The 14,103-nt window shown below is 42.7% G+C and overlaps 1 protein-coding gene across 4 annotated transcripts in view; it reads left to right on the top strand.

Moving 5' to 3' along the window:
- klhl32 (kelch-like family member 32) overlaps positions 1 to 13,823 on the top strand; it is a 35,782-nt gene extending 21,959 nt beyond the window's left edge. For 3 of the 4 annotated variants that reach the window (XM_017413187.3, XM_017413188.3, XM_017413186.3), the window contains 6 exons: positions 3,337 to 3,552; positions 6,971 to 7,697; positions 7,842 to 7,900; positions 9,693 to 9,885; positions 11,362 to 11,456; positions 13,556 to 13,823. In XM_017413187.3, coding sequence (XP_017268676.1) covers positions 3,337 to 3,552; positions 6,971 to 7,697; positions 7,842 to 7,900; positions 9,693 to 9,885; positions 11,362 to 11,456; positions 13,556 to 13,717 — 1,452 coding nt within the window. In that variant the 3' untranslated portion in view covers positions 13,718 to 13,823. The remainder of the gene's footprint in view (positions 1 to 3,336; positions 3,553 to 6,970; positions 7,698 to 7,841; positions 7,901 to 9,692; positions 9,886 to 11,361; positions 11,457 to 13,555) is intronic. The other variant, XM_017413189.3, reaches the window with a different exon arrangement.
- Positions 13,824 to 14,103: the final 280 nt, after the last annotated feature.

The raw sequence follows: 14,103 nt of genomic DNA, 5'->3' as shown, positions 1-14,103 counted from the left end.
GTAATTTTGTTCTGTGTTGTAAAGCACTTTGAGTCGCCTCGTGCTGAAAAGTGCTATATAAATAAATGTACCTACCTACCTACCTACCTACCTACCTACCTACCTACCTACCTACCTACCTACCTACCTACCTACCTACCTACCTACCTATCTTTGCAGGGACTTTCCATTGACTTCCATTCATTTCTATACCCTAACTACAGCCTAACCCTAACCCTTACCCTAAACCTAACCATTACCAGTACATACCTAACCCTAAACCAAACCTAAACTCAATTCACACCTTAGTCCTAAACCTAACCCCTAACCCAAAAACATCATTTCTCCTGATACATTGTCCCCACAATGTATCAAATACATGGCCAAACACACCCATTCACGATGAGCAGTCTATGAGGCAAACCCAAGCCTTAAAAATGACTTGCTCGTTCCTAATCTTGCCCTTAACCTAATATAAAGGGCTATTTTCAACATTTTGAAGTGGGGTTCAAGGTTACAAACAATTAACATCTTACCTGTTGTAGATTGCACTTTGAACAACCTTAGTTTGAAGAATTAGAGTTAATTTCTGACTGGACTGATGACTAAACGGCTAGTTTGAGAAGCATGGAGACCAGAGAGGATTGCTATCATCTTTAAACAGCTCCAATCACAAAACAGTTTGTATTGGTTCATGCAAACAGTAGTTTATAAACCTGCATACTGCTGTCACTTACTCATTATACGATTATTTACATGGAATTTAGATTTTATGGTTATTTGCAAGATCAAGAGACAGCAGTGAGATTTAACACAGCCTGGATTTTCAAAGAGCTATCAATAGCAGGTAAGATATTAATAGCTTAGACTCTTTCCACAGAACTTCAAACTGTCTGAAATATCTTTTTTATTCACATTGTTGCCCAGAAATTCTGTTCTGCCTCATCCAGACTGGGGTTTGATCTCCATAAGGACTGCTGGTCCTGGTGAATTCTGAATGTTGCCACAAAGACAAGAACACACACGTGCATTTTAAGCGTCAGTGTGACAAAGGATGCAAGAAATAACACATTCTCTGTGGTGTTCCTAAAAGACTAATGGAAACCACTTACAGAATAATCATTAAATGTGACCCACACAGTTTGTCTGTTTGATTTTTCTGCACAGAAATGTCAAAGTTATATAAATATTATAAATGAGCCACATAAGTTGTTATTTTTACCATATAGCATAAATTTCACAGTGCCGTTGAGGTTGAATTTAGATCTCAGGAGAGCTGGTTAACATCTGATGTGACACTCAAGGTCACTTCGGCATCATTTCTAGTTTTTCTTCATCTGTAAGGAGCCCGAGTGTGGATCTCCTAAAGAAGTAGGTCACCCTGCTGTGGGTTTTCATCATGACACTAAGATGTCTGTGGAGCAGAAGCAAAGTCAGTGACCTCTGGGTGTGTGTCCACGCTGCTGCAGATAAAAACAAATCAGGTCAAGATTACTGCAGAACACAGACATCGGATACGTAGTTTTACGATATATTATAAAACCTTGTGAAATTATGTCATTTTTCAGTTGTATAACAACTGCTCAATTTCATATATTGTCATACTTTACCACCTAATTACATATATTATTTTATTTAAAATAATATATCCCATCCAGAGTTTTCTAATCCCTTAATGTTTTCTTTTGTTGTCCAATAATTAAACTCTTACAGGACAACAGTAACCTCAGCTCTAAAGTGCCACCTGTTGGTTGTAAAGCCTCATTGTAGAAAAAGTGTTTCAGAGTGAGCATAGATGTCTCTGAGTTGACAACGCCGTCAAATACAAACTACGCCAGCGGTTTCATTCTGGTAAAAAATGCTCAAGTGTTTAAACATCAAATAACAGAGAGGAAGTTTATTGTATCAAAAGTAACTTTATGTGCTTAACCCTCCCACTTATGATGTCACAACCCTCAAGTTTATCTAATGTTTCTGTTTATTAGGAGTTCAAACACGCAGCATGTTTTTACATCTTCCATCTTTAAGCTTAGGTAAGATATCTCATGCAGTAGTTTTACTTACACTGGTACATTTTTTTTTTCATTTCATTAACTTTATGAAAAGATCTGAATTTTTCTCCCACCATTCTTAGCAGAACTCTGAAGGCCTGACCATCGGCACTGATTTCCTAATTCCCTAAGGACAGATGTTGCAGTAATGTTTCCTACCAAGTTGTTTAACAAAATATTAACTTGAAAATATGGTTATCAAAAAAAAGGTGGACAATAATGTTTTTGCACGTGTCTGTTTGTGTGTTACCACTGAATCACTGCAGAAATGTTAATGAAACTTGCAGATTTCAAATCTCTTTTCCAGGAGTGTTCTAGCCATGACGGGCAGCAGCTTAAAACAGCCCTAAAACACACACACACACACATCCATCCATCTAATTTCTTTACCCACTTCTCATTTCCGGGTCGCTGGGGAGCTGGTGCCTATCACCAACCATCACACAGACACACACACACACACACACACACACACATCCTGTAAAAATCAACACATCACAAAACATGAAATGCCAATAAAACAAAATAACAAAAACTGGAAGCACTCGGATATACAACATCCATTATCACTGTGATGTTAATGGGACGGATCAACGATGACATCATCATCATGTGATGTCATCACTGTATGTTGAGGATCTCTAAGAGCGCATACCTCCACCTAGGCTATAGAGTCAATAAAAAAATTGCAGGAGCCAGATCGTGATCCCGATTCCCACCAGGCTTCTTCACCTTCAGCTGGTTTGGAGCTGATTCCAAGAGCAAGGGGCAGAATATTTAATCATTTTTGTCTCCTAACGCAGCATGAGCTCATGGTGCAGTCAGAAAGAAGAACAGAATAACCTCTCGTATGGGTTTTTTGGAGGATGTAGGTTTGAAGATGTGAAAAAAGGAAAGGTCAAGGTCAGCTTTGTAAATGAGAACATATCAGTGGTTTAATCTGCAAAAGGACAAAGCAGACCTTTCGTCAAGAACCCTCAGCTTTTATTGTGAATTACTGTTTGTTTGTTCACTTTATAGTGTTTAAATAAAATTTTCAAAAAGTAAAAAAAATAAATAGATCGTAAATGGAACAAAACGTCAGGACGATGAGGGAAAAGCATACAAATCCCACTTCCTGTTTGTTTTAAAACAGGTTTGGGACTTTATATGGAGGCAGCGGTTTATTGTTTGCATGTTTTGAAGGACAACCAGAAGATGGCAGCCTCGCCTCATTTTCCCGAGCATCTCCAGCTTCAGCGCTGTCAGGCTACGAGAATAGAAAACGAGCGAACGGAATCTGTTTGACGGCGTTTTCCTCCTGCAGGAGCTCAGCAGCGTGAACTACCTGGAGCTGTACCGCGTGGCCGACCTGTTCCACCTGCCCGCCTTAGAGGAGGCCGTGGTGGGCTTCCTGGTGGAACATCTGTCTGAGCTGAGCCAGAGCCGACAGGACGAGGCCCAGCAGCTGCCCTACCGCCTCCTCAGGGAGGTGCTGAAAAGTGACCGCCTCACCTCCCTGAGCGAGGAGGAGATATGGAAGGTATGTTGCTGCTCATACTGGAGTTTGTGTGTGTGTGTGTGTCTGTGTGTGTGTGTGTGTGTGTGTGTGTGTAAGGACAGATGTTGCAGTAATGTTTCCTACCAAGTTGTTTAACAAAATATTAACTTGAAAATATGGTTATCAAAAAAAAAAGGTGGACAATAATGTTTTTGCACGTGTCTGTTTGTGTGTTACCACTGAATCACTGCAGAAATGTTAATGAAACTTGCAGAAAGTGATGAACCAGCTCAATTCAAGATGGCTGCCACAGCCATCTGACCTTAGGCAACACAAAAATGGCTACAATTCAGTCAGTTTTAAAGATATTGTCCTAAAATTTGGTGTGGAAGTAGCTGAGAGTCCAACATGTGCTCCAAGAGTCAGTCATTGTCCAAAATCTTTACTGAAAACTTTGGCATTAACTGTTGGTGTGAACCCTGTTTGTCTGTTAGCAAAATAGCCCATAACCCACCAGACAAATTTTTGTGGAACTGAATGAAAAGTAACCTTTAGATGTACATCTACAACTGATTAACTTTTATCTAACTCAAGATGGCCGCCGCAGCTAATCAGCCCCAGCCAGTATTACAGATACTGAGCTGAATGTGGTAGTAGCTGAGAGTCCTTCACAACCCACCCTCTGCGCGCGTTGTCCCACGACATTGCATTATTTTCAAGATTCGACCCATTCGAACTTTGAGATCCTAAGATGATCCTGGTTTAAAACTATGGCGTGAAAGGCGACACGCATTCCTTCAAGGAACGCCGGCCTTTTGTTACGTACTTCAAAAACAACCGAATTCTCTGCTTGTTAATTTGAACAGCGTATCTTGTCAGTATATATTTTATGTGCCATTTATATAAAAGAAAGGATTGATTTAAAAAAAGGAACTTTGTGTGCAGAAGACAGTCCGTGTGTGTGTGTGTGTGCGTGTGTGTGTGTGTGTGTGATGAACTGCCTGGATTGTGGAGTACGGCGGCAGAGCAGGATGGGGACTTGCCATTTTGACTGTTCATTTGCACCAATCAGCCCCCCCCCCCCCCCNTCCACCTGAGAACTCTGAGAAATATATCTAGCACACATCCACTCACACAAACCATGCCCCCCGTACACACACACACACACACACTCCTTTCTCTCCCTCTCTTCTCTGATTAGGCCCACCGCGGCTCCATCAGGGCCCCCAATCCCCCAGCTGTCACTCGGCCGCCCGTCTGATTGAAAACAATCAGGCCTCTGATGGCACAATTACCCTGACCCTTTAGCCAGCCGCCGCCGCCATAATCAGCCTCTGATTAGGCTGCTTTGGGCCTCCTTCACTTCACTCAGAAGGTTAATTTGGGCATCAGACGGAAGCGAACGGCAAGCGAGGGCTGTCGTCCGAAAGGGGGTGGGAGCCGCGAGGGTGGTGGAGTGCACACCAATACCGGAGCGCCACAGCTCAGCCGTCAATCATCTTCACTTAGAGTTTGCTCAGAATCTTCTGCGCTGTGGAAATCACATTTTCTCTGCCTTTGTTTTTTCCCCCCTCTCTCTCTCTCGTTTTTTTTTGCCAGCCGTTGCTTTTTTGTCTTTCTATAGCCCCCCGCCCCCCCTTTGCCCATCTCATCTCTTTCTCTTCCACTTTCCCTTTCAGTGCAGAGGGGAAGGAGGGAAAAGGAGTTGATTTATTCCGTGCCCTGAGGAAGTTGTGTGATGCAGCGTGACCTTCACAGTCAGCTGCTGCAGCGAGCATGCGCTCGCACACTGTCACTTCAGAGCGACGAGGAGGAGGAGGAGGAGGGGGGAGGCAGCGATAGAGTAGAGGGAGGAAGAGGTGTCACAAAATACAGAAGCTTCAGTTTTGAGTTTGTAGCACATCCGCACTTTTTTTTTTTGAGTGAATTTAGAGAGAAATGACGGCAGAGAAAACAAGAAAAAAAAACCCACCTTTTGTTTGGAGCGGTGCGCGCACTGAGTGTTTGTGTAAATCACACATCAAGTCTCATGTTATCACTCCAGATGTGAGATTGTTTTCTTATTTATTCTTGGTCATTCTGATTATTTTCCGGGGCCTGTTTCTGCTTTTATGCCTCCGTAATGAGTGCTCGGGCTCTGCACTGATTGTGCTAAAGCCACTTTGTTTTCCTGATATCAGTAATCTCCAATCATCTCGCCCACATTCACACCTTGTCGCGGCTAAATAACCTTCCACCACACTCAAGTTCAATTAAAGCCTTCCCCTGCTTCCCAGTTCACCTGCATTAAACAAAGGAGGCGGCCTTTGTGTATACACAGTCTGTGTATTGAAGTCTGCTGATTAATAAATGTGTGTGTGTGTGTGTGTGTTGACAGCCATGACTGCAGTGCCAGCTCGCCTTGATCCAACTGTAATAGCCTAACAGAGTGTTGAGAGAAAAAAAAATCTGATTAGCAGTCCTCCAGTTATTTCTGCTGCCTTTCTTCATACTTCGTTTTCTGATCTTTCAGTCTTTTCATGATTCAGTCCTCCTTTGTGCTCTCAACCTCTTGTCCTGCCCAGATTCTTCCTTCTTCACACCTTCTGAAGGATTGTCTGAAAATCACAATGGTAGAGAGCTTTTTGCTTTAAAATAAAAGCAGGAAAAAAAAGGCTCTGCTCACCGCTGTGTTGAGCTGAACTTACTATTGCCCACTGCGGACCATAATGCCTTTACCTACATGTGTCTGTCTGTTAGCAAAATATCTCATGAACCACTGGACAAATTTTAGCGCAACTTGCGGGCAGTAATCACTGAAAGTACATCTACAGCTGATTGAGCTTTGGAGCCAACCCAGTTCAAGATGGCTGCCACAGTCAACCAAACTTCAAAAGCACATAAATGACTGTAATTCAGTCAGTTTAACAGATATTGACCAGGTCATATCCTGAGCTGCAAAACGTTTTGTTTAAAATGTTGCCTTTCACTATTTGGAGTCAACTGTGTATGTCTGTTAGCAAAATATCTCATGACATACTGGTATTTTTTTTTTTAACTTTCAAGAAATAATCACTGGAAGCACCTCTACAACTGATGATGTTTTAGAGCCAGTTCAATTCAAAATGACCGCCACGGCCAACTCACCTTAGAAATTTCAAAAACGGCTATAATTCAGTCAATTTTACAGCTATTGTGCTAAAATTTGGTGTGGTTGTAGCTGCGAGTCATTCACAACACATACTCTGAGATTTTGTGGTATCGTATGAGATCAAGCATAATGGTTTTTCAAAGAGCACAATGGCTTTGTCAATTTTCCACAGAAAATGTATAAAACTAGTTTAAAACTGGCAGGGAAGGCAGCAAGTGATATGCTTTCTTTCAAGGAATGATAGACTTTTAATTTTAATAACGATTCAGATTTAAGCCTGTTTCTAAACTGCAACATAACTTCACGACTGTCCGTCTGTTCTGTCTTTAGCTGGTTGTTCTGTGGCTGGAGCACAACTGCCGCTACCAGTACGCAGAGGATCTCCTGCAGCACGTCCGCTACGGCCTGATGGACGCGCCCACCTTACACCACCTCGCCCACAGCCACCCTCTGGTCCAGTCCAGTCCCACCGCCGCGGCTCTGGTGGACGAAGCGCTGGACTACCACCACGCCACCTTCGCTCAGCCCCTCCGCCAGTCAGCCATCACCGGGCCCCGCTTCCAGTCCCTCACCCTCTACATCATCGGCGGGCGGAAGCGGGAGGTGAGCCGAGTCAGGGAGCTGAGGTACTTCAACCCGTCGGCACAGGAGCACGTGCGCGTGGCGGGCGGCTCGAACTGGAGCGAGCTGGCGCCCATGCCCACCGGGCGCAGCCATCACTGTGTCGCCGTGATGGGGAACTTTCTGTTCGTGGTCGGCGGGGAGGTAGAACACGCCACCGGGAGGACGTGCGCAGTGAGGACTGCCTGTAGATACGACCCCAGGGGCAACAGGTGGATTGAAATCGCGCCCATGAAGGCCTGCAGAGAACACTTTGTGCTGGGAGCGTTGGGTCAGTACCTGTATGCAGTGGGGGGCAGGAATGAGCTGAGGCAGGTGCTGCCCTCTGTGGAGCGCTACTGCCCCAAGAGGAACAAATGGATGTTTGTCCAGCCCTTCGACCGCTCACTGTCCTGCCACGCTGGCTGCGTGGCCGACAGCCTGCTCTGGGTGTCAGGTACACAGGGATGGAGATAAACACACTCTCTCACGGATACTAAACACGCAGACAGACACTTTTTCAGTCAAATAATCTCCTGCATCTGTGTTTATTCTGGTATCCATGACAGAAAAAGCTCAGGATGTTGTGCTTCTGTTACAGGTGGGGTTACAAACACCGCTCAGTACCAAAATCGGCTGATGGTGTACGACCCGGAGCAGGTAATTATCAAAGGATTCAACCAGTGGTGCTCATAAAAATCCAGCAACATCCACCTAAAGAAACTTTCTTTGAACTAAGCTCCAAAGATAAAAAATAAATACTATATACTGTTTAAATTTCTTACAGTTTTCTGGCTTTTAGTAGAACAAAGACCTTGTAAAAGGACTATATAAAGAGATTTTGAAGTAGGCATGTCAAAGGCACGACCTTTTAAGTTGTTACAGTATTTTATGTTTACTATCCAGGTAACTATCATTAATCTTTTTGCCTGTACCTGTGCAAAAATTCGTTATGAACCATGGGGCAGATTGTACTGAAAAGGTCCGAAAACAATTAATTTGACATCTGCAGCTGATTAGCTTTTAAAGTCAACCTAATTCAAGATGGCTGCCACAGCTAATCGACCTTAGCGATAGTGATAGTGCTAGTTCAGACAGTTTCACAGATATCAAGGTAAATTTTGATGCTGTAGTAGCTGTCATTAGTCAGAGCAGGTGATATTCATTCCTTCAAGGATTGCAAGGCCTTTAATTTTTTTATTTTTATTATTATTATTTTGGAGCATAAAATTTAGTGATTTGATTTAGGTTTTTTTTTGGTTCGTTTTGCTCTTGTTCGGTTAAAAGGATCAGATAAACCAACAGCTCACTCCCTGCTTTAAGTTAGTGACTCTCAGGTAAACGTAGAATATCGTTTAGTGATCGTTTAGTGATTGCTAACAGCGTTAGCTTACAGGTTCGACAAGGAGTCAAGACAAAGATACGACACGGTGCAAAGAAGAATAGGAATGAAGGCCATGGCTGGTGTTTTACTGATACTCAAGTCTAGTCTCACACATTTATAACCAGTAAATTTGGATTAAGTGGGATCACACGATGTTCATAAAGTACATTAAATCTTGTGTTCACCGGTGACAGGTGACGAGTGTTTATTGATTTTCTCTCCTCGTGGAAATTGATAAAAGTCAGTGACATGCTGGGAAAGAAGTAGCTTCGATCTATTGTTTCCATCATCAGCAGTGTTTGTAAATGGGTTTGGTTATTTGCATCCTTCCGAAAACAATTTCCAACATCTTCAAAAAAAAATATACAGAACTAATTGTTCCGCTGTTCACTGTTAGTGTGTCTGAAGTTAAAAAGCTGAGTTTACTGGAGTTTGCTCTCTGTATATAAGGCGGGCTGGATGGAGCTAAGGTTGTATACGCCACGCTGGCATGCGGAGTGCGTCTCGAAAAGATGCATTATCCATATGGGTCGGTGTTTGTACACGCCTGTGTGCGCGGCGGAGGGAAGGAAGAAGCTAGCGAAAGAAAAGAGGCAGAGAGTCTCATTTGTATTCACCATGAATCTGCATTCACCTGCCAGAGCAACAGCAACCCCCCACCCACTCTACCCTCAACAGATGGCCACCCGTCAGCTCCCAGCAGACACACACACACACACACACATTCTCACTCTCATTCTCTCCCTCAATCAAGTACGCACACACTCAGGCTGGCACAAAATAAGCTTCCACACACTTAGTGAGATGAGCAGGGATCCTCGGTGTAAAATGGAGTGGCTGAAACATATGATTAGAAATAGGGAGGGAAGTCATTAGTACAAAGCAGAGCTCCAGTGTCACGTTATTTATCTAGCACTGAGCATACATCAATTACCCATGCATGGATATGCTTAAATATTAATCCCATTCCTTTCCCACCTTCTCTGTGTCTCTCTCCCTCCCTCTTTGCACCACGTCGCTAATATTCTTTCCCCCTTCGAATCTCTCTGCCTCCTTCACCACCTTCAGGACCAGTGGCTGGCCCGCAGTCCCATGCTGCAGAGGCGCGTGTACCACGTCATGGCGGCGGTGAGGAGGCAGCTCTATGTGCTCGGCGGGAACGACCTGGATTACAACAACGACCGCATCCTGGTCCGTCACATCGACTCCTACAACATGGACCTGGACCAGTGGACGCGCTGCTCCTTCAGCCTCCTCACAGGTGGGCAAAGGGACGGAGCAACGCGCGGGGATAATTACTCAGCTGATGGGAAACGGCACGACGGGATTGTTTGCCTGTAAATAGAAGCAGCTGAAGCAACAGCGACATTAACACTGTAGCTTGGAGTTGTTTTTGCTGCGAGTTCAATTAGATCACTGATGCCACTTTGACTTGATTGGGTGGTCAAATGGAGCAGTTTTATTTCTGGACTGAGCACGGGGGGCCTGCTTTATCAACAAAATGCCTGGAAAAGTCATGATGATGATGAAACATCTGAAAACAAAACAAAAAAAAAAACAGAATTAGATCATTTTACATTTGGGGAGATTTCAGGCTTAATTAAAGGCCTCCGCTAAGTTCATCTCATGCTGAGCAACAACAGATTAGTAGTTGTTTTGGTCAAACCTTGAAAGAACATTATGATCCATCTGACACTCTCAGCTACTACCACATCAAGCTTTAGCTCAATATCTGTAAAACTGACTGAGTTACAGGCATTTTTTTGTTTTCTAAGCTCAGCTGCCTGTGTTGTGTGGCGTATGTATAAACTTACACCAAATAATTAGTTTCTGAAAGTTTCGTTCAAATTTGTCCAGTGGTTCATGAGATATTTTGCTAACAGACAGACGCACACATGCTCACCAATGGGCAAAAACGTTCTGATCCTCTTTTGTCTGTTGGTGGCGGATAATAACAAACCACATGTGGGTTTTAATGAGTTTTAGGCGTGTCAGTAGGTGGTTATGGTCTGATGCCAATTGTCTCCTGATTGTAGTTTATATTGGGAGTGGCACCAGTTATATATAAAAAGAGTTGAAGCAGTAATGAAAGACTGTAGATTGTGAGACTCTGCTCACACTGCTAAAGGCACCAACGTTACTCACGTTTTAAATGTAACAATGCTTCTGGTAAAAAAAAATCAAATGTAACCCTCCTTTGTAGTAGAGTTAGAAGGCGGTATATTTCTAGTGCTGCACTAAACTGATGTAGCACTACAAAGTTTGCTTTATCATCCTCTGATTAGTTTTAATGCCACACATAAAGCTTCCCCGTTGGTTTGGATTAGGTTGTGGGATGTTCTCCAATTAAAGCCCTCTCCTTCTCAGGATGTGCAGAAGTCTACAGTGACACTCAAAACATCTTCTCATGAATAAACCGTGTGTTAGGGCGATCACAGGCTTTACTGAGTACATGACTTCACCTTTCCTCCCTTTGGTTCTGTTTGACTTTTCTTGTTTGTTCTGTGATCCCCCTCCCCCTTCTGTTTTATCTGTAAAGTTTAAAGACAAAGTCACTGGAAAGAGAGCAGAGAATCCCATTTCCTTAAACACTTTTTGCCCTTGCACCAATTTTCTTCTTTTCTCTCTACCTGCGCATTTTGGCGGGAGGGGACCTAGTGGGGATTTGCATGATTTTCGCGACGTCTCTCTAATCTTTGCACGGTGACAGACTGCGTCACTCCCTCGCTCTCCTCAGGTCAAAATGAGTCCGGAGTAGCTGTCCACGATGACAGGATCTACGTGGTCGGAGGGTACTCCATTTGGACCAACGAGCCTCTGGCATGCATTCAGGTGAGACGTGAGTTTGTGAGTTTCATAGCTGCAGCTGTGTCGTGTGAATTCAGCTGCAGTGTTTCGTTAATTACATGCAGCTCATATAATCCACAGTCAAAGTATTTTACTGGGATTTCATGTGATCGACCAACACAAAGTAGCAAGTAATTGTGAAGTGGAAAGAAATCGATACAAGGTTTTTAAATCTTTATTTTCTTTTTTACAAATGAAGTCTGAAAAGTATGTCAGGCATTAATATTTAGGCCCCTTGACTCTGATGCCCTGAACTAAAATCCAGAGTTGTCCTCAGAAGTCACCTAATTAGTCAACAGTCCAGCTGTTCTGTGAAGGCCTCAGAACACTGGTGACCAAACAGCATCATGAAGACCAAGGAACACAGCAGACAGGTCAGGGATAAAGTTGTTGAAAACAGGGTTAGGTTCTAAAGTGATATCCCAAGCTTTGGACATCTCATAAAATCCAGGTAAAATACAGTGAAGTTTGTTGTTGTAAAGTGATAAACTGTGGAAAAGTGCAGGGGTGTGAATACTTTTTGAAGGCACTGTTATTTTTATCATACAGCCTGTATTTATAATTAATAAGCCACAGCCTGGATTCTGGTTCTATTATCAGCCTTAGTTTTTAATCTAAGCTTAAATTAAAGATTAAATCCCACATTTTTTCCCATATAGTAATGTCTTCAATAGTCCCGTTAATTCCTGTTAAATGTGCTCTCTGTTACGAGTTTGGCTCTAGTCTGGTAAAATGACTATTATACATTAAAGGTACTCCTTGCAAACTAGAGAAGAAAACAAAAAACAAGCATATATTGAACTATATCAATTGGTGCTGTTTAAAAGAGTTTACTCCAGTATTCTTCCCAGATATATTGATATGCAAAATTCTGAAATGTGGGTCCACACTCAATGTAAACAAAGCACTTGGCTCAAGCTGCCAAAAACCATGTGGAAACTTGAGTCACGTGACTGATCTACATTAGGTCGTGGTCTGTGGACAAGTGAAAAATCCTGGACAAGGTGTTTATGTAGATAATAAAGATATATCTGCTGCTAAATGCAAAATAAAAGAGAGACAATGAGTAAAACTACTGTCCCTAACCCTGCCCACCAGATGACTCGTCCACAGATGAAACCATCGATCCATTTTCAGTCACTTCGGCTGTTTCTGTAGGTAAACAACAATGTGGTGGCTGGCATCAGTTCGCAAATTTTGCTTAAATTTTATTATTATTATTGTTTTTTTTTAATTTAAGAACACAATAATCATCGAAAAGAGGGGGAAAAAAGTGTATATTTAGTTTCTTACTGTAATTTGTTTGTTTTGACTGGTCTAAAACTACATTTCTATACCTCAGTGTAATTATTCATTACATACAGATTGGGGGAATTAGAAAATTAATTCAAACACTGTTTACTTTCAAAATGCACAAACAGGACATTTCCGGTTAATGTTGATCAATTTTAATTGGGGCTGGAGAAATGGCTACATAAGTGGGTGACATTTATAAGTTAACATTCACCAAACTCTTTAATGAGATTCCTGGTGAAAATTTTCCAAAACAATTTTTTTTCCCCCCAACAAGTACAGTAATGATGCAGTCAGCAAAAGAAACCTGACTTCCCCTAAAATATAAAGTTTGATTTAAACAGGTAAACAAACTAAAGTCAAACTGCAAAAAAAGGGAAATTGATCATTTGTGGAACATGATCTGGGATATTTAGAGAACCTGCAAAAGAAAAAGAAGCATTAAAATGAAGAAGGCTGACAGGCGGTACTGAATGGTTCTGACCTACTCAAGTCATCAGACAAGTCTCGTAAAAATCACTACACGGGATCATAAACACTTCAGATAAAAAACATGTTAACACAGCTCGGCTCTGTGCTCAGAACGCTGGTTATTGCTCGACGACAAAGATAACGCCTCATAAATCGAGTCTTAAACTTCCTGCTGCCTTTTCAGGGTCAAAGCTCATGCGAGATGCTCCGAGGTGGAAAACACTCGGCTAAATCACAAGATATTTTTTATTGAAATAATAGGCGCCGCATCCTCGGGGGGCTGTGTCGGTCTGTTCTGCTACATGAATTTCCTCCTGCAGGTGCTGGATCTGAGCACGGAAGGGAAGGAGGAGGTTTTCTACGGGCCAACGCTGCCTTTCGCTTCAAACGGGATCGCGACCTGTTTCCTCCCTGCTCCGCACTTCACCTGCCCAAACCTACAGACTCTGCAAGTCCCCCATCACAGGATAGGTGCTGTTTAAGCCACGGCAACATGAACATGGAACCAGAAGGTGGATGCACTCCCGCCCAAACAAGTCTTAAAAAAAAAAAAAAAAAATGCACAGATTAGTAATAAACTAACCTGAGCTCTCTCTCTGGGAGGTGCACAGGGACTTCTCTGGCTCTCAGATACTCTGATGATACTTTCCTGATTTAAGTGAACCATGCAATTCTTAAAGCTTCTACGAAAAAGCTGCTGTCCTTTGGGCACAGGAGCATTTGATGTTTTCTTACATTGTTATATTGTGTAACATCACAGTGAGCACGGTCGCTCCAGAAAGAAAGACACGTCATATCCGTTAAGAAGTAAGTGACTGGTTGTGAACTAATACTGCTAATCTGCCCAACTAGCCACATGCATTCAAAG

This window comes from Kryptolebias marmoratus, linkage group LG16, assembly GCF_001649575.2.
Source record: "Kryptolebias marmoratus isolate JLee-2015 linkage group LG16, ASM164957v2, whole genome shotgun sequence".
NCBI classification, from domain to species: Eukaryota; Metazoa; Chordata; class Actinopteri; order Cyprinodontiformes; family Rivulidae; genus Kryptolebias; species Kryptolebias marmoratus.
The sequence above is the reverse complement of the archived record's forward strand: the minus strand, read 5'-3'. Positions and strand labels throughout refer to the sequence as shown.